Below are 21184 nucleotides of genomic sequence, written 5' to 3' on the forward strand. Positions count from 1 at the left end.
ATTCTCTCTTCAACCCCAGTTTGGCCAGGGTCATGATAAATGTTGTGTGGAGCAGATTACCTGACATGAAAAGTAGTGTGCTTTAGATGGACATGAAGAAGAAGGTTAGCACCAGCCGTTGTTCAGGGATCATTTTGGTAGAGGTACAGTCTTGTCAAAAGCCACCTACTATTTGGAACACATTTTACAAGAAAGAAGCTGGTTGAAACTTTACTATACAAGATATTTTATTTTCAATCCATCAATTACAAATTCAGTAAAGCTACATGTTTGAGCATATGGTTTAACACCGATAAAGAATTAAACCAATGAGTGAGGGCTTATGTAGACATGCTGATCAAAGATGATTTTCTTTTGTTGTCTTCTAAAATTAAGCAAGGTGATGAGGTAGACAGAGAGCAAGCTATCTTTGTTGTAAATCGAGGAAGTAGATCACCTGTATGAAGTTTGCTTTAGCATGAGGATCAGAAATGTAAAGGAGAGCCTTGACATGTTTTGCTCATTTTTGTGGGTCTGAGAAATAGGTGGAAGGTTCATTGATACATGCCCGGGTCTGCCTATGTTGAGAACCGGTTAATAAATAGGACTGAAGAAAAGACAGTTAAGAGAGGCTGGTGGCACCATTACATGGAGCTACGTTCTAAGCTTTCTTGTATACCATGGAATTTGTTACGTTTTCAGAGGAGTGAGAATTACAAAGATGTGGACTTACTGTGAGCCTCGATGTAGTTTGTCCTTCATTGTGCTTTGTCAGTCTGTCAGCCTTAGTTGCATTGAATATTTATGAATGACTCAGTGGAAACCTCATTCTATTCAAAGCTAAAAATGCAGAAGATACTGACCATTCTCTTCAAAAACACAACTGGTTGATGACCTTCACTAGGTCCTTGTGTCTGTTAAACTTGTTTAATTGTACAAATTATTTCTGTTATCAGTCAGAGCAACGATACGTCAAGGATATGTTTACCCATGGCACCAAAAATGGAAACTTCTGTTGAGGTTATCAATGCCATCGTATGATACAGCATCTGAAGCAGAAATAACAATGCTTTGATCAGTAGGCACCACAAAATAATCAGCTTCCACAGTCCTTGGTTTGCACAGTAAATACATTGCACACCTCTGGGGATTGAAAAACGCCCTTAGCGTGATTCAACAACTGCCAAAAAGGACTAAAATTGCAATCAAAATTGGCCTTATGACAGGAAATTGATACCATTATTTCTGGAGTTATTTAAAGGTACTAATTACACAAAAAGTAAGGTAGCAGCCTATTAATCCAACAACTAATCACAAAATTAGAGGATAACAGTGGAGGCAGGAGGTATATAAGCAGGAAACAACCAGCTTAGGATCAGTACAGAGGCAAAGATGGCAAAGCTACTCTTCCTTACGGGTAAGTCCAGGCTTCCTCAGACTCATTCTCAGAATGTAGAATCATTTCTAGAACGCTAGACCGTGATTTCCAGCTTGCTGCTCATTTATTTAGAAAGGAGGTCTCATGTCCTCCACCACGTCTTGTGGATAGGTGGGGGTTTCCAGCATTTCCTTTGTTTAGAATAAAACACCCTTTAGGTCTCCAACTGATCTCATGATTGTGTGCTTGTGGTTGAGAAGCATCTTTTCTATTGGTAAGGGAGGGCCTCAGATCCTATATCTTTTGGTGGCAGTGTGATCTCTTTATGGTGGCAGTGGGATCGGTCACTGTTTTCTCACAGAGTGCACTCTAGCTTTTCTTGGATATGGGTAAACCCCAACTGTTGTGAACAATAGAGCTCACATGTGATCGGCAGATATTCTAATCGATGGAGCCTGGGTGCACTGTTCATCTGGTTGAATTGTTCGCAGTACCTTTGGTCTCAGTCAAACAATGACATCTGATTACTGCATCATGAAAGGCATTGGGTAAAGAACAAGATCGCAATTTAGACTAACACCTGATAGCGACGGGAACAAGCCACAACATTGTAGAGTTACTGTGTATTGTTCACAAGAGCAAGGATTGTCAGCAAAAGTTTCACTCCCAAAGGTCTGAGCATAATGTTTTCTCCTCAACAGCAGGATTAATTACTTTAATTGTCCACAATAACTCATCCAATATATCATTGCTAAAGATAAGCAAAACAAAGTATTTTCACATGTGTAATCATCATTAGTCAGTGTAATATAATTTCCGAAAACGAGCGATATCAAGACAAAAGTAATGTAATGGGATGTGTGATGGCATCTCTGATCGCACTGCTTTGTCTTGTTTCATTACATATGGTCTCCGCTCTGTTGTAAGACAGCCTACAGCATCTTTTGGCATCATTTGATACCAAGGAACATCTATAACTAAACCTTTCTTGAAAAGTCTACTTGTTTGAATGTTTTGACTTTAAAATCTGTGTTTATTTTTTGTAGGTTTTGCGCTCCTACTTAATGCTCAGCTGGGTAAGTTTTATTTAAAAATTGTGCCCATAACTCTTGGGAGGGACTGACCTACATTAAGATTACAGTAGAATTTATTCACGAAAATAAAACAAAATGTATAAGCTGAATAAGCATCGACACAACTTTCAGATAATACAACCCTGGCATGTCAGATACTTTTGTAAAAAGTTCCCCTGCAATCTGTGATTACAGCATATACAATTTCCCTATCACTTTTTATATGGACTTAAGAAAGAAAAAAATCGGAGTTAGACTGGTCAATTTAGCTTAACTAGTGCAGTCCAAGTAAACAGTGTGTCCTTCTTCATGAGAATCAAATCTCAATCTAGAAAGGTTATGGGAAGCTAATATATGAAATAAAAGGTTAGGTCACAAATATATGTTTGAGGGGCCAACAGAGTATGAGCTCCCTATGTCCAATGAACTGCTTTTCAGAAAATGAAAATGTAGCACATGTTTGACATTTTATTTGAAATATGCACCAGGGTCAATATATTGCCCAGAACAATCACTCATATGAACTATTGCCACAAGATTACGGAGAAGATTCACACTTTACTCAAACTATTTTGTTTAGTTGAGGTATGAACTTGACCTGGCTTTGGAGGGGCCTAGAGGCATTTTGCTATTCAGTTTTCCATTGCTTTGTAGTCAGGTTAATAGTATGTAGTCTCACAAGCATACAAACATTAACACTGCTCTGAAAAGATCACATTTTGTATTAAGAATGGTATCAGGGCCACATGAAGCCACTGGCAGTGAGTGCAAAGCTCAGAAAGCTGGCTCGAGTAGGCTTTTTTATTTCTCACAGAAACCACAATGGTGTTGGGATTTATCTTGATAGAGCATCAAATCGCAAGAATTATTTAGTGGTGCAACAAGTGGTGGTCGGTTCTGTTCTGCAGGGAGAAGCCAAAAACTACATAAAACTCATTAAAAAAGAAAAATGGTGACATTTTCAAAATCACCACCCCATCAAGCAAAATTATTAAAAAAGGTGATGCCCTTCAAAGGTCTGCTTTCATAAATCATGGTTTTAAAGTTATATTTTATTCCCGCTGCAGGCTCTGCCTACGAGCTGACATGCTACTTCACCAACTGGGCTCAGTACAGGCCGGGCCTGGGGAAGTTTAAGCCCGACAACATCGACCCATGCCTGTGTACTCACCTGATCTATGCCTTCGCTGGAATGTCCAACAACCAGATCACAACCATTGAGTGGAATGACGTGACTCTCTACAACTCCTTCCAGAACCTCAAGAACCAGTGAGTCCTGTTTTTAGTGCATGGAATTACCTTTCAGTAATTACTACAGAGCACATGGAGGCATGCATCACACCAAATAAAATAAGCACAGCCAAATTCAAATGACAGCAGCATAAGAGTCCAAACAATTTCATTTGTTGGATTGGAACTAATGTGCCTCCCAACATCTAACAGATGCTACTAAGGGAATGCATTGATTTGTTGGGTGGTACATGCAGAGCCCTTTCTTACAATAAAGTTGTGTACTTCTAAGCCACCTCCTATCTGACCTAACAGGAGCTAACTCACCTCCACTACAGCTAGCAGACAGCCTGGAGCATGGTACTACATGTCTACCAAGCACCAGCACATTGAAAATATCCAAACACTGCCTTGCTGGCCTTCTGTTGATTCCACTATTTACCGCCGTTTATGTTTATTGCACACAGTTTAACATGAACAAATCCTATTCTTTTAGGAGTAATGTTTTAAGTGTGGTAAACATCTTCTAATGCCTTAGTGCCCTCTCGCCAAAAGCACTGGCTTTTATTCTTACTTGTCAGTGCAAGCTCTAACTTATCATTAGCTAGAACCTCTGTACATAATATCTGTGCAAGAAAATTCACAAAATATAAGATACAATATTAAAGCATCTTAAAAGTCATGCACTGTCTTGGAAAGGTCCTAGTGACTAAAAAAACAATTCAACACTGACATTCAGTGCCACACACAGTATAAAACATGTACAAAGTGTAGTAAAAAAACTGAATGTATGATCAAAGTGTGTGCATCGAATAGCCAAAAAACAAGCCACTATATCACAGCTATTGAAGTGGGAGGGATCTGAGATCACATGTTTACAAAATATGGGAAGAAATGGATTTAACAATGCTAGGTACCATGGTCTTGATTGGCTGCTCTCTTTTCTAGGAACGGCAATCTGAAAACTCTGCTGGCAATCGGTGGCTGGAACTTTGGCACAGCCCCGTGAGTATTTTAAAATGGAGTTGAACTCTAAGGCTTTGTGCAAAACCATCCGTCAGCTGTTGACGCTTCTATCCCTATGGTCTTATTCTTCTTCAGATTCACTGCCATGGTCTCCACCCCACAGAACCGTCAGACCTTCATTACCTCGGTCATCAAGTTTCTGCGACAGTATGAGTTTGATGGGCTGGACTTTGACTGGGAGTACCCTGGGTCTAGAGGAAGCCCCCCTCAAGACAAACAACTCTTTACCACACTGGTCCAGGTAACATGGACTGTAAATGGTGGAGGGGATGCACTATGTGACAAGCGGAGCATATATTATGTACATAAAAGGTATAGTGCCCAGGTTATTTCCTAGGCAATTTAATACCTTAGCACTCCATTATTCGTGGAGTTAGAGTCTAACAAAAAGTAACTGCCTGCTTTAAAAGTGACCCGTACTGTCTGACATGTCAGGCAGTTGTAGAGATTGAATAATGAACTGAGTAAGTTTTGACAAAAAATTAAAGGAAAAACACCACAGCCTTCTAGCAATCTGGCAACAGAGTAGTGGGTTTCCATTGATACAATTTAGAGACAAGCACACAATATTGAGCATCTTGATGCCAGAAAATAAAATAAATACATTAAATAAAATGGTAACGTTTGGGGATACAAGCAAGCTATTGCAATCAAATGCATGGTATTTAAATTTTTACTTGCAGCTATAACACTTACAAAAATTACACTTCTAACTTGGAAGTCAAAGGCCATCACAAGCAGAAGACTGGTAATCAAAGATGACTGTTAGTAGTATATGCACTAAATCGGGTTTTTTCTTTAATAAGAAGAAAAAAAAAAGTTCTGAAAGGAATCAAATTCAATGAGATTTAGTCTAACTATCTAGCATTATAGGATTAGAAAATATTTCAAAAGACGTTGCCAAGATAGAGTTCACTGGTGCACACATAATAACATTCAGCTTAGCCACTGAGATCCTCTCATTAGACATTATTATGTCTTTTTAAAGTGGATGGTGTTGGAACAGGCAGGTGTGGCAGTGGATCTGTGGCAAAGCAGATCTCTGATGGGGGCTGGGAATAAAGAGGCAAGATTGACAAGAAGCTGTGCGATGTCCATTTATCCTGTTAGATGCCCTACAGTAAATCTTGGGACATCACTGCAAAGTTCAGAATGGCAAGCTATGATTCTAAAAAAAATGCAGCTGACTTACAGCAGCTTGCTACCACTGGTTAAAAGTACCAAATGTTGCTTTCCTATTCACTAACACTACACAACGCACCAGACACAAATAAAATGATCACAGGTAACCGCATAAAAACATCAGGAAACTAATTTTCAATCAGCACTAAAACCCAGAGTACCAAATCATCATGTCCATGATAGAAATTGGCTATACAAATACTAATAACTCAATAATAATATCAACAGATTCAAATCAGTTTCCAGACAGAAAACAATACAAGAGTGTGAAAATTAGAAAATAGAGGCTTTAATGTGCTGAAAGACATTGCAGTTCTCCTGTGTTTGTTGTATACAGAGCTTAAAAATGCGGGTTAGCTGTCTAAATTTCTGTACATGAGGCAAGTGAGGGACTGAAAGGGAAGTGAAATGGCCAGCATAAAACAATGCATTAATGGGGGCAAGAGGGGACTAGAAGTTGGGTTTCTTGATCCCACCTGTAACTACCACTGGCTTCCCCCTCCTTGAACACAATAAAATCTTCTATGAGGCACAATGAGTTTAAAGAATGGACTAATGTAAAAACTACACTAACACAACTGAATACAACAGACATTTTAAAATAATACATTATAATTATAGATCACCCTTTTTCAATTTGCCCTTGCTTTACTTCTTAACACATGGTTTCTTCTGTTAATTTTTGCAGGAAATGCTAGCAGCCTTCCAGCAGGAGGCCACTCAGACCAACAGGGCCCGCCTCATGGTGACTGCAGCAGTGGCTGGAGGTATCTCCAACATCCAGGCTGGATACCAGATCCCTCTGCTCTCGGCGTAAGTACAACAAGTAATCTGGTCATGGCTTGGTTCCAAGACTGCTGCAAGCACTGGACTATAGCAGTGGTTTGCCAGAGAATAGATTTTGCATATATAAGTAATGTAGCTTGCTATAGCTTCTATTATAGCTTTATTGCCTGTAGTAGAGGGCTATGCTAGCCATTAAAAGTCCGCTCCAGTATTCTGCTCGGGCCATTAACAAGGGAGTGGGCCTTTAACGGCCAGTGTAGCCCAGTTACAGCGGGCAATGAAGCTATTAGAACATTCCACTCCATGAGGGCAGAATGTTCTAATTAAAAAACACAAAGTGCTCTCAGAGCCTCCCCTTGGGCTCCGAAGCCTTAGTTTCACAGCTCTGGCAGTGAATGTTCTACATCTAACAGCGCACGCAGGGCCATGGCTGTCAGCTGCTGAACATTCACAGCAAGAGCTGTGAAAGGAGCTGACTGGTTCCTGCTGGCTTGGATGAACTGCTTTTTGAAGTCCAGCCAAGCTAGGGAGACCCAGGAGCTGAGCAGCATTCACCCGTCCCTCCTTCTGAAGCCCTAGTAACACTGGGCTACAGGAGGAGGGAAGAGTGCAGGCTGCATATGTCATCCTACACAGCCACTGCCTTTCACTTTCCTCTGCCTAAATAATATATTTTCTAGAAGCACGGAAAAAATAAAGGCAAATGCTGTGTATTAGAAAATTGAAATGTTGAGATCAGCTGGGACTATACCAGTTCATATAGGTCGCTGCTGCTTCATTGTCTTGAATTGAGGACTCAACATTCCAATGTCCTAATTTGCTATAGAAGCTACAACAAACGCCATTACTTATATATGCAAATTCTACTCATTGGTATGTTGAGAGCTCCATTGAAGACAATGGAGTAGCTACGGGCTTACAGTGGCTGGTATAAGTCTGGAGCTCCAACATTCCAATGTTGGACTTCATGTTTCTCCCGTTTTAATTTATAACATTCTACCCTTAGTGGGTGAAATGTTTAATAAACATATAGCCCTTCTGCCTCAGGCTGTAAGGCTATAATACGATTCCATAAGTAAACTAAAAGTAATATCTGAGGAAACATGGGTGCGATCTAAAACTCTGCCTTTAGCTACCCTATCATTCACTTGTATAGCCTGAGGTACGAGACAGGTGAAACATGTTTAACTTACTATTCAAACTTTGTCAAGATATGAATGAGAGCTATAACAAACCAAATAGGGAAACTATAACAAAACAAAAGTTCTAACAAACTCTATAACAAAGACATTAATTAAAAACAGATTTAGAATAACAGGATCTACCCTGGAACAGCTGGCCACGGGTAGGATCCAAAGTGTTTTCCCTCAAGATTTAAGCAAGTCCACTGGTCTGCCCCTGCTGGGGAATTACTACCTCATTCTTCCAGTGCACACATCTCTGGAAGGTATAATTGTACCTCACTTTTGATTTATTATTATTATTTTCACACACCAGGACAACAATAGCATCCTGACATAAGGGGACGTGACTTTGACCTCCCTCTGATATTATTTGCTGCCCCCTTTGAGAGTAGACGAGGTTCAAAGGTCCTGAAGAATTGCCGAGATCCAGTTGGACTTTTTGATTGGCAAGAAACATGTCGACCCTTTCGCACAACTCACTATAACTGACACAGGTCTAATTTCCCCTCTCAGTTTGGGACTTTTTCAGTCAGTTTTTATCCATTGCCCAGACACTCCGCAAATTAATTCACCTTGGAGTATCTAGGAGCCATTTTTAAACCACACTTGTACATTCCCACATCTACTCCCTCCACATAGGTTCACCCTCACATAATATCATCTAGCTTCACAACGGCAAAATTGAGAAGACCACCGGCAAAGAGCCCCCTTGTGGAGCCCGTTGGGCATTGCAGCGCCGGCCAAACGACGAGCTGCCCTATAATAAAGCATGACACCCTTCGGGTGTGTGAGGGCCCTTGCTCCTAATTGGAGCTATCAGCAAACAAGCATTCTCTCTCTTGCTCCCTGTAGCACCTACCCATGTCAGCCATTACCAACGTGTCCCTGCCCGGTTATTTCCTCCTCCCCCCTTTTTTTTGTCCACCCCCCCCCCCCCTTGTCCTCCTAGGAACATCGCACCTTTTGTCTACAACAGTATCTTTACAATGACAAGCCATAAATGTCCAGATACATGACTTAAGACAAATTTCCACCTCCACTTATGGATTGATCTTAACATCACCAATGGTTATATACAAACATGTTAAAGGTCCATATATGTGCAAAGTAATCTATTAACAATGTTTTCATCCTCTGCTAAGCTTAGCTGTAGAGAAAAATGTAGATTAAAAAGTTAAATGTATAAAGGGATGGTTACTTTAAAAAAATAGTAAATTTGTAGCATGTAGAGAGTATACCTGGAAAATACATTTCACGTCTTGTCTTCTAATGGCAAGTTTATTTCTTACAATGCACACTAAAGGCAATGATAGACCATAGGTAAACCTCTTGATGTGTCCTTGATTCAAAGGGATATTTTATTTGAAGCATATTTGCTAAAATACTCACAAAATAGACAACGAAACTAGAGTTTGTTTGAGCAAAATATCTGGCATTTAAACACCCTGTGTCTGCAAAGACAGTTCTTTTAATAATTCAAAAGATTTCAATTGCTTAAAATGGTAACATGTATTTTTCTGGCAGGGCTCTTGACTATATCCATGTGATGACCTATGATTTGCATGGATCCTGGGAGGGATACACTGGAGAAAACAGCCCCCTGTACACCAACCCTGCAGCCACTGGAGCAAATGCCTACTTGAATATTGTAAGTATAGCCACACGTGCTGGAGAAGCTCCAGTCCAGCACAAGTTCAAGTTGACTATGTTTTCAGTTGAATTCCCAGTAACAGTACATCATACAGAATGCATTAACTGATTGACATATCACATCACAGATTTTCTGACCTGACCACGAGCATTCTCTTTGTAGGATTACGTCATGAACTACTGGTTGAGCAATGGTGCCCCAGCGTCAAAACTTATTGTTGGAGTCCCGACCTATGGACACACCTTCATTCTGAGCAACCCATCCAGCAATGGAATTGGAGCCCCAACCTCTGGAGCTGGACCTGCCGGGCCTTACACCAGACAGGCTGGGTTCTGGGCCTACTATGAGGTATGTGAGTCAATGTACCCTAATAAAGAATCACCCACTTTGACAGATTTTTTAGTGGGCTGAAATATGCTGAGCAACTACAACATCGGGATGCACAAATATGATTTTAATGCAAACAGACAGATTTACACAAAACGCTCCTATTACGATTCAAATGTCTAACATTGCTATTTAAACCAATAAGTAATTAGCTCATTATTTTACCAACATAAATCAACAGGTTAATTGAACCATGTAACCTCACAAATTCTCTGATACAAAGGTCTTGTTCAAACAATTAATTCTAAAATAAAAACAGCACATGTAGTCCAGCTTGCGTTTACACTCGTATGATAGTCATATGTCAACAGTCAAACTTTACTTCACTCTACTCATTGAGATTCTAAACCTCGGTAACCTCATGAAATCCTTATGTAAACCCCCCACCCTTGCTTCTGTAAGCTGCGTATGGTGACACTTAATTGATCTGATCTAGGTAATAGCACTGTGCTACCCATCAGGTTTAGGTATGCGATATATAAATATCCCCAGTAAAAAATAAAATCACTTTATTTAGACACTGACATAGAATATTGAGCACAACGGGGTGGGGTGGGGTGAAGTGGGAGGTTATAAAAGTGTACCGTTCCACCAGACCACTGCCTGGGATTTGAATTAAGATACTTGAACAGCCATCTTGGAGCAAACTTTATTCAATCTTAAATCACTACAGATCTGCACCTTCCTGAAGAATGGAGCTACTGAGAACTGGTCGTCTGCTGAGGAGGTTCCCTATGCGTACCAGGGTAACGAGTGGCTTGGATATGATAACGTGAAGAGTGTCACACTCAAGGTATGATTTGAAGATTGACCACTTATAAACCAATGACATTATAGGTTCCCACATATCTATGTTATGTTAATTCAGTTTATAATACGTGCGAATAACCCCGGTAGGGTGTCTCGGTGCAATCTAGCACAAACAGATAACCCGAATAATTAGGCCACAAAGAGCAGTTTTAAGAAGGTTTCTGAATTTGTAGTGGTCCGTGCATTGACGTATGTAAAATGGGAGCTTGTTCTAGAGCATCGGAGGCTAATAAAAGGATCAGTCACCCAAGCAACCAGTGCTGCTTTCCAGACAGAGGCAATGGATAGATTAAATAGTGAGCAGATGGCCAGTGCAAGCTGAAAGGACAAGGATACTGTGATAAGAGGTGGGCAGATGTGTAAGGGAGACCCTGATTCAGCAGCTGCCAGTACCTTCTGAATAGAGTCAGGCAAGAGTGGTTTAAATGTTCCTAAGGTAAAACAATTGGTTGAAAGTGATAAGGATTAAACTGCCCGCTGGCTTACTGAGTTATTTTGGGAAAATTCTGATAAATTATATTGATTTTTTTCTTTGTGGTGATTCGCAAGGTAATGACAAAGAGCTTGTGATGGTACAATCTCCAGAGAGCAGGCTTGAGGGTAAAGGAAAGGGTTAAGCACTTTAAAGAGTTCCTTCGAGGAGTTCCCAGTCTAATTTGGAGAGAAATGTGTGCTTTGTAGGCTTTTTTATGTTGCGGTGAAATTTCCTTAAGGCTAGTTAATATGCCTCTTTATCAATGAGATTATTGAAATGGTGCCATTGTCTCTCAAGCTTTTTGCACAGACTTTTCAGTACGCAATTCCAGGGTGTACCAGGGTGCGTGCGTTCCTTGGTTGGGATTAGAGCAAGGTTGTATAAGGGCTATCTTGTTTAAAGCTACATTAGCAGCTTAGAGGTAACCTCTTGGAACGTTGTCGACATCGGAGTCAGCTGAAGTAGGTGTAAATTTAAATACATTAGAAAATGCACAAGTGCCTTTTCTTCGATGCCTTCTGTGTATGCTCAGGCACCGTGGGTTTAATAATCTGAAAACAAGTTAGAGAGTGATCGTCCAGAGAATAGGTAGAGGGGCATCACAAGACAAAGCGGGAGAATTTGCAAAGATCAAATCTGGTGTGGCCCACTTGATGGGTGGGATTTATCACTTTCTGTTAGAGGCCTAATGGAGTTACGTCAGAGGTTAGATGAACTACCTCAAGATAGTGGAATCATCTCTATGGAAATTAAAATCACCCAGTAAAAGAAAATGTTGGGATGCAACAACATGGAGAGTAATGAATTATGTGAGAAGCCCACTAAATTCTTTTTTAGGTTCTGGTGGGCAGTGTATTAGGGCATCCCTACTGCAGTCCTTTGGAGAGATTTCAATTTTACAAACACAAATCTCTACCCAGTCTGCTTGTGAATTGTCCATAGGAGAGGCTTTGGTGGTATCTTTAAAGACGATGGCTATGCCACCACCTATCCTGCCTTCTCTGTTTAGTCTCAACATTTGGTATTTATCTATGGCAGTAATAAGATAAGAGTATATTCCATCCACTATTTATAGGCTCAGTGGCTGATGAAGAACAACCTGGCCGGTGCCATGGTGTGGGCCATTGATCTGGACGACTTCACAGGCACATTCTGTAACCAAGGAAAGTTCCCCCTCATCACTGCGCTGAAGACTACTCTCGGAGTGCAGGCTTCAGGTGAGAGACATGATTACAGAATTATTTTAATATGACATCAGTGGCTAGTGCTTGTATCTTTGTTAGCGTGATCTTAGGTGTAAAGTCATACACACGCTGCTCAAATATGCCCACAGATCCCATCTTACAGTAAACCATTCCTGCATGTTTGTAACGGCCAAGCCTCAAACCTATCAATTTTGGAATATAACACACCATCTATGACCAGATCCTATGCAGACCATGCATACAAACTGAACAAATCTATATTTGACAGGAAACCCTTAAATAAAAGAACCTGCTGCAAGCACAATCTCTCCAGTTTGGGCTGCAGACTCAATGTTATTGTTTCTAGAAGATGAGACTGCTTCTCATCTTCAGAATGTCTCAAGATCCCTCATCTTCGGAATGTGTCAAGAGTCCCTTCTACTCATGATGCTCTTCTTTAAGCAATGCAATTGGTCAGAGGTTTTAGATTGGTTAGCCACGATGGGAGTCAATGTGGGGCATGGGCTACCCAATCAAAACACACACTTTGCTAAAAATGCATACACTGAATTTCAAATGTGTCTTAAATGGCTGCCCAGATACTGCCTTCTTTGCACATGTTGGAATTTTGGTTGGAGATCTGCAACTTGTCACACTGAAAAAGGAACGTAATCATGTGAGAACCAACATGTTTTCCTCTGAATTGCAGGCTGCACAGCTCCTGCGGTTCCTGTTGCCCCAGTCACAGCAGCTCCTGCCACAGCAGCTCCATCTGGTGGTGGCAGTAGTGGAGGTGGAAGCTCCGGTGGAAGTTCAGGTGGAAGCGGATTCTGTGCAGGCAAAGCCAGCGGTCTCTACCCAGTCGCCGGAAATAAAAACGCCTTCTGGCACTGTCTCAATGGGATCACTTATCAGCAACACTGCCAGGCTACCCTGGTCTTTGACCCTAGCTGCTCTTGCTGCAACTGGCCGTAAAAACATCCAGCATCGGAACAAACATGTTAATTAACAAATTATTTGATTTAATTTGCTTGTTCCAACAATTTAATTCTAAAATAAAAACAATGCAACATAAACACAGGTGTCTCAAATACTTTGGCCAGTGTATGACTGTAACATTTTATTTTGGGTATTTAGGTACTACTATGTTTTTTTTAAAACTTGTCACTTGATTTAACTCGTTTCATCAAAAAGTGTATTTATTTAAAATAGCAATGCCTTCAAAATAAAAACTCTGCCTTTAGCTCACATTCTTGGCCTGCAGCCCATCTTTCTGCTTTTTTGCATTGGTACCCCAACACAGGTCTTTCATGCACTTGCACAAGTCAAATCTCTGCTATTCTTGTATTATCACAAATAAAGAAACAGTAATGCATTTTTGTTGGCGTTATAGAAAGTGTGGCTAATGCACACAGCTCAATCAATGCACCTCAATCCTCACCTGCAAGATTATTTACCAGCACAGTACTGGAATCCATAAATAGTTCCTCATTGCATCAGAATTATGTAAAGCTGCACCCTCTACTGCTCCACTATTGTCCCTAAATATGGGGTTACTGCTGTAGTTAAAATAGTGGCAAGCAAAAACGAACAATAGGGCATTCCAATGCAGAACATCTTGCACATAACTAAGGAGATGGGGACTTGAATGAACCGAATTTATATACGAGGCCATAGACTTTAATAGGATGCTCTGCTGGAGCCTATAATATGAGCAGCCTACCGAAGTTCCATTTCCTGAGCCCAAAGAGATGAGAAAAGGTTTCTGACAGGGATTTGTGGAAAAGAGAGTGCAAGTGTGCAAAGTGCATGAAGTCAGTCACAGGTTTTACTTGAGTTCAGAGGCAGCTATGGGCTCTAAGCATTGGTGGGTGAACAATAGGGAAAATTGAAGGATTTGACAAGCTTAATGGCTGGATGAAAACTAATAGTAAAAACAGTGGAGAGATCTTTGCGGAGGAGGGCAGTGGCCAAAATCTACTTGAATTTGATTATCTAAACACAAATGTACAGAACCAACTAAGAGTGGAAAGTACTATGTTGGCCTTAAGCTGATGAATGCTTCAATGAGAAGGCTCCAGTTTTAGGACATGCACCCACCTCTCAAAGCAGCATGTCACTATGGGCTCACACAGCCTGGTCTGTAATGAAGATGGAAATATGCATTCAAAGATAACTATAAACGACTCCTAGCAACATCATACACAACACAAATAAAATCTCACAACTCAAACTCCTCTTCACCAGTATACTCCGTGAAGATTGTCAGAGGACTAGAATGACCCTTTGCAATTAGCCCACTTGTGGTTCGACACTACTATTATGCTAGGCAATGGAGACAACCCTACACGTTGGCCCCCCCCCATAGAAAACCTTTCTAGTCTTACCCTAACCCATGCCAGGGGCATGTGAGATCATACTCACAGAGCACATCCCAAGCACTTCCTCTCCGGACTCTGACTTACCCATACTGGCAAAATCACTAATAGAGACTCAGGCCAGTCGTAATCAGTGGCCGACATCTCTCTTCCAGATAAACAAGATACGATGTACCTTTCAGTTTCATGGACACACTATACTGTGGCAGGCCTGGAAAGCACCTGCAGGTGCATGGCATTCTACTGCAAACAAACCATGCGCGAGGTCTCAATGCACACTCCAAACATACTCTCATTCCTCACAGAAATGGTATTTACATACAAGACCATGCAAGCTACTGCTGGCTTCATCTAGACCTCATTCCATAAGTCTAGTGTATAGTGGAAATTACTCTAAAAGAATTTACCAATGGCTCATCTATTCTAGGTTTTATCAAAACTAAGACTGATAACACTGATAACCTCACATACAGAGTGGAACTTATTCACATGGAAAAGGATAGAAGCAAATCCATATCTACCTGCCTCCCCACCCACATGGCAATGCCAGCTAAAGTATCTTTTTTATTAGTTAAGAAATAATTTTATTGAAAAGAATAGAGGTGTCCACATACATTACAAAATATTAGAATCACTGCATACAATAGATATTTGTTACAATAAAACACAAATGAATCGAACTTCTATATAAAAGTAGAGAAAGTAAACCAATATAAGTGAATTATATATAACCTGAAATCAAATAAGTTTCAAGAATCATCAGAAAAGTCATGGTGGTTTAAGGATTTCTTGCTGAGATGGTTGTGGCAAAGAACATTTTTGAGCACTTGCGTCAAGGTATGATGTGACAGGTGACCACACAATTAAACGTTTTGTAGCCATAAGAAGTGTCCAGTCTATGGTTATGACAAACAGCATACCACCACGCTTTATACGAAATTTTTGTGAAATCTTTCCAATTTATGATGATTTGTTGAAAGGCAACTGCTAATAATAAATTGATAATCTTAACATTTAACGTAACATTTTCCCAAATAGGAGAAAGACTTCCTAGAAAAATGTAAGTGAAGAAGAAAGGTAAGTTAGTACCGAATATTAAATTGATTTGGGACCATACTTGTTTCCAAAATGCATATACACATGGACAATAAAATAGCATATGAAATAAATCAGCATTCGTGGATGAACATGTCCAGCAAGTATCAGACACCGTTGAGAAACTTTTACTCAAAGTAAGCGGGGTTAGTTGGAGGCTATCATACACAAAAAACAGAGTTTGCGTTGTATTAGCTGCTCTTGAAGACCTACGGATCTTGTTCCATTTGTCCAAAGGGACAGCGGCCAGGACGTCATAAAGTCACGCTCCCATAGCTGTTCTGTTTTAGATTTCTGCCTATCAGTGATGGAGTTTTGTAAATAATTACAGATAGTGGAAGCTTTGGGCATGGTGTGTAACAGAGTGATAAGTCTGGAGGCACATATCCATCACAGCTTTGTTGAGGGAGATATATTTATGATAAAATGAAGCAGGTAAATTAAATAGTTCACTGAGCGAGGAAAATGGTAGAAGATTTGATCCTGTGAATAATTGATTAATCCAAATTAGCCCTCTTTATCTCCAAATTTTCCAATAGAAAGGTTTATTTTGGATAAGAAGATTCTTGTTATGCCAGATTGGTGAATTAAGAAAAGAGTCTAGAGTGTTAGGAGGTGAGGGAGGGGTTGGCTCAAGGAGTTTGGAGGTAAGTTTAATTATGGGAGTGGACAAAGATTGAGGTTTGCGTGAGAAGGAGAGGTACTCACGGAAGGAAAAGGGGTTTAAAAATAGACTTTCAAGTGAGGTCCAAAGTGGACAATCCTCCGTGGAGTCTGACAACCAACAGGAGGCTTGATGTAGTAGGAAGGCTTTTTGATATGGAGAGAAATCTGGAAAGTTGACTCCGCCCTCCAAATTAGGTCGAGTTAATTACAATAAAGACATTCGGGATTTCTTATTATTCCACAGGAAGTAGGAAAGGATGGAATTAACTTTTTTAAATAATTTAGCAGAAAAGGTACTGAAATATTAGAAATCGTATATAACACTATGGGTGAAAGCATCATGTTTATAGTGTCCAAGTGTCCCCACCATGATAAATACAGGGGATGCCATTTAGTAGTTAATTCTGATATCCTTTGTATACATTTATTCATACATAATGTTACTGTATCTGAGGCTGAGGAAGTGAAGTGTACACCTAAATATTTAATATGTTTAGGACTCCATGTAAAATTAGAAGCAGTAAAGTCTGTTTTAAAAGTATATTTGGTTAAAGGAAGAATCTCACATTTGTCGGAATTTAGTTTATATCCAGAAATAATAGAGTATGAATTTACTTCATCTAAAAAAGCAGGGATTGATTCTTCTGGTCTGGACATAAAAAGTAAAATATCATCAGCATAAGCTGCAAGTTTAATCTGGGAGTTTAACGTTTGGAAGCCATGCAAGTTTGGATTTTGACGTAATTTAGATAGGAATGGTTCCAATGCTAGATTAAAAAGAAAGGGAGAAAGTGGGCAACCCTGGCGTACTCCTCTGTCCAAATCAAAAAACGGGGAAATCATGCCATTAGCACAGACTGCAGCACGAGTATTAGAATATAGGAGCGATATTACAGATATAAATTTAGGGCCAAACCCAAACCACTTAAGAGTGTAAAACAGATATAACCACTCAACTCTATCAAACGCTTTTTCTGCGTCTAATGGTATAGCTGCAAGGGGCTGCTTTAGATGGGATGTCTTAGATAAGATGTTAAAAAGAAGACGTGTATTATCTGTAATTAGACGTCCTTTAACAAAGCCAGATTGCTACTTGCCCAGCAATTCTGGTAAATAAGAATCTAAGCGTATAGCCAATGCTTTATAAATTGTTTTGTAATCAATGTTAATTAGGGAAATAGGCCTATAATTTGTACAATGTTTACTATCTTTTCCTTCTTTAGGGATGAGACAGATGTGGGCTTCTGAGAAAGAGCCTGAGGAGCTATTGATGGAGCAGAAAGATTTTATCAGGGAATGCAGCTTGGGTAATAGAAGTTTAGAAAAATGAATATAAAATTCAACAGTAAAACCATCTGGGCCTGGCGCTTTATCTTTTTTGAGACATTGAAGAGCTTTACGTAATTCTTCCTGTAATGGGTCTAAGTCTGAGGAATATAGATCAGAAGGAATAAGTTGGGATTTTTGAACATTAGAAAAAAAGTTTCGGATGTTTACAGTGATTTATAAAAGGTAGAAAATTCATTCAAATTCTCGGCATCTTTAAATTTCAAAACAGAAAACATATCATAAATAGATCCAATATTAGAATTGTTGTTTAGATAATTAGCCAATATTTTCCCAGCTTTATTTTTGCCACCATAGAATTTTGCACTAGATTTTAATAAGTAAAGAGAGGCATTATCTATAGATTTCTTATTGAACTGTAGTATAGCATTTATAAGAGCTGTCAAACATTTCTGCGAAGGGGATGTGTAATAAGAAAGCTCCAGTCTCTTAATCTCCTGAAAGAGATCGTTAGTGATCTTGCGTGCTGTTTTTCGTTTTTTCGAAACAAAACTAATAATGAAATCTCTCGCAGAAGCCTTAAAAGTGTCCCAAATGGTGGAGAATGGCATGGACTCATTCTGGTTTATTGCAAAGTATTCGGTAAAAAAGGAAGAGAAGGAGGCTGTAAATGCAGGATCTAAAAGAAGAGCATTGTTAAAACGCCATCTTCTGGGGACTTTGAATTTGGGCAATATATCGAGAACAATTGAGACAGGGGCATGATCGGACAGTAGGATGGGGCCAATTTCTGCATTTATAAGGGCTTGCGAGATATTTTGGGAGACAAATATGTAGTCAATTCGTGATTGAGTATGGCGAGTTGGGGAATAAAAAGTGTATTCTCTGGTGGTCGGGTTACATAAACGCCATGCATCAAGGAGTTTGTGTTGAGTGATAGTGTGAACAAAAGATTTATGAGGTTTATTGGGGACAAAAGAAACTTTAGAATATCTATCTATGAACAGGTCATAATTCTGATTACAATCCCCGGCAAGTATGAAATTATCTTCAATAACAAGAGTGATTTGCTGAGCTAGTGTGTGCCAAAAAGAGGCATCGCCGCCAGTGGGGGCGTAAACATTAAGGAAAGAGACCGGAACATTCTTAAGAGACAATTTAACATACAACCATCTACCATCATCATCCGATTCTTGTGATATAAGATTAACAGAAAGTGATTTTCGAAAAAGTATCATAACTCCTTTACGTTTGCCATCCCCCTGAGAAAAGAAGACTTCCTCAACTCAATTCGTTTTTAATTTTAACGACTCAGCTTCCGTAAGATGCGTTTCTTGCAGAAATGCTATATCAGCGCCCATTTTTGCTAGATTCGATAAGACTCTGTCTTTTGATGGGGGAGTTTAATCCCCTAACATTCCATAAGATCAATTTTAAAGACATAGCATTTTAGGAAAAGGCTGAAAAAGGAATAAGAAAGAAAAGCCTGAGTCAAGAATGTGACAATGGAGAGTATAGGGGGAAAGACAATAGAGACGGGTAATCAGTACATTGACAGGACGAAAAAGGATAGATGAGACAGAAGTCTTAAACCAAAAATGGAAAATAGAAATAACAGTATATTGAGAAAAATTAATTATAAAAGGATAATAAAAGAACAAATTGACAGTGAAGATTAAAGAGGTGATGGAAAGTATGTTAACAAATGTAAGTGTGCAGAGAAAAATGGGAGTATTAAGGACACCAAAGAAGAAGAGGATAAGAAAATATATAACTAAACACAAAACAGGTAACATATCTAAATGGAAATTTGAGTCAGCATCGATGAAATTAAGCATAAACACAAGAATACAGAAGGAACTGGTAAATATTGAAGACACCAATTATGCAAGAAACCAAAAAATGCAAGGTAGACCAAAGAGCAAAAGATAAGACAAAACAAGTAACGAAAAATAAAACAAATGACATACCTAAATAAAGTGAACTTGAATGCGGGGGTGGGTGGAACCCCATGGAGCGGACAGACATCAAGTGATAACTCGACTAGACCGGGGGAGGACCACATCATAACAAAACTTTACTGTGAAGCGAAAAATAACATGTCGAACCATAAGCTAGAAAGTGAACATCAACATGAAAATATTGAAAACAAGAACTAGGTTGCTATAAAGGAAAGATTGTCAACATAAGCCTAAGACTGACGCCATAAAGACTTTTATTGGCAGAGAAATAACATCTCACAAATGTATTATGAAATGAGGAGGGAGCAGACGAATCCATAATAACCATTTTCTGCGAATTTATAAAGCTCTGCAGCCGAACTGGATCCTCATATGATATTGTTCTGTTGTTGTAAGTGACCTTGAAAAGACAGGGGTGAAAAAGGCCATATCTAGCCCCCATGGAGCGGAGATCAGATTGCATGTTGAGAAAGGATTTATGTCTTGCAGCTGTAACCTTAGAGTAGTCTTGTGCAAAGAACAAGGTAGAACCAGACCATGAGATCCTTTGAATAGCTTTAGCTGCTGCTAACACCTTTAACAAATCGGTGTATTCTAAAAAATAAAGAATGACTTCCCTTGGTCTCTGTGAAGATGAGGTTGTGGGAGCTCGTCCTAACCTGTGAGCATGCTGTATGTTAAGTATAGTATCTTCTGGCATGTGCAGAATTTTAGGGAGGAATGATTTAAAAAATGAGAGTCTGTTCCTTCAGCCCCCTCCACTGGGCCATAAATACGCATGTTGTTCCGTCTGTTGCGATTTTCAAGATCCTCAACCTGCTTCTGGAGTGTAGAGACTTGAGAATGCAAAAATGTGACGTCCTTAGCAGTTTCGTTGAGGGAAGAAACATTATGTTCGACCGCTGTGAGTCTGCTATCCAGCTGTGACCAGTTATCGGAGAGGATTTGTAATTTAGAATTTGTCTCTTCCATAAAGGGTCTGAGGGCCCTTATCTCTTGTAGTAATAACTCCATTGAGACCGGTGAAGCTGGCTTAGGTAGTGAGGGAGGGTCTTTTTTCAAACGTTTCGTGTTGGACTTCCATGATACTCCATGAGAGGAATCCATCTCTTCGTTGGTGTTTTCAGTGTCGTTAAAACCTGAGTCCTCCAGTTTAGAAAACTGCGAAAAAAGCTTTCCATTTTTAATAAAAGAACACTGTGGTTTTGATGTATTATGAGTAGATCCTTTTGTTCTGCCCATGAGCATGAAAAATAATCCCAGCAGAAAGACTTGAGAATCGTTTCAGAAAGAGTCAGCGTGCCGATGGATATATGAGGAGACAACTGCACCCTGGGATAGGTAACATATTCAAATGGAGACTGAGCAGCCAGGATGAAAAGAAAGCATTCATTAAACAATGAAAAAAACAACTTATATATTACATCTTTTTAATATAGCATGACAGTGAGG

The 21184-nt window shown here is 39.7% G+C and overlaps 1 protein-coding gene across 1 annotated transcript; it reads left to right on the top strand.

The window, feature by feature from the left end:
• Positions 1–1269: 1269 nt before the first annotated feature.
• On the top strand, positions 1270–13421 carry LOC146869784 (acidic mammalian chitinase-like). Its single transcript, XM_085615150.1, has 11 exons — positions 1270–1396; positions 2404–2433; positions 3498–3699; positions 4609–4665; positions 4762–4927; positions 6557–6681; positions 9363–9486; positions 9652–9837; positions 10550–10669; positions 12237–12378; positions 13055–13421. Exons 1-11 carry the CDS (start codon positions 1372–1374, stop codon positions 13318–13320), a joined length of 1443 nt encoding a protein of 480 aa, XP_085471276.1. The 5' UTR covers positions 1270–1371; the 3' UTR covers positions 13321–13421.
• The last annotated feature ends 7763 nt before the right edge of the window (positions 13422–21184 follow it).

Source organism: Triturus cristatus, chromosome 1_1 (genome assembly GCF_964204655.1).
Source record: "Triturus cristatus chromosome 1_1, aTriCri1.1, whole genome shotgun sequence".
Lineage (NCBI taxonomy): Eukaryota > Metazoa > Chordata > Amphibia > Caudata > Salamandridae > Triturus > Triturus cristatus.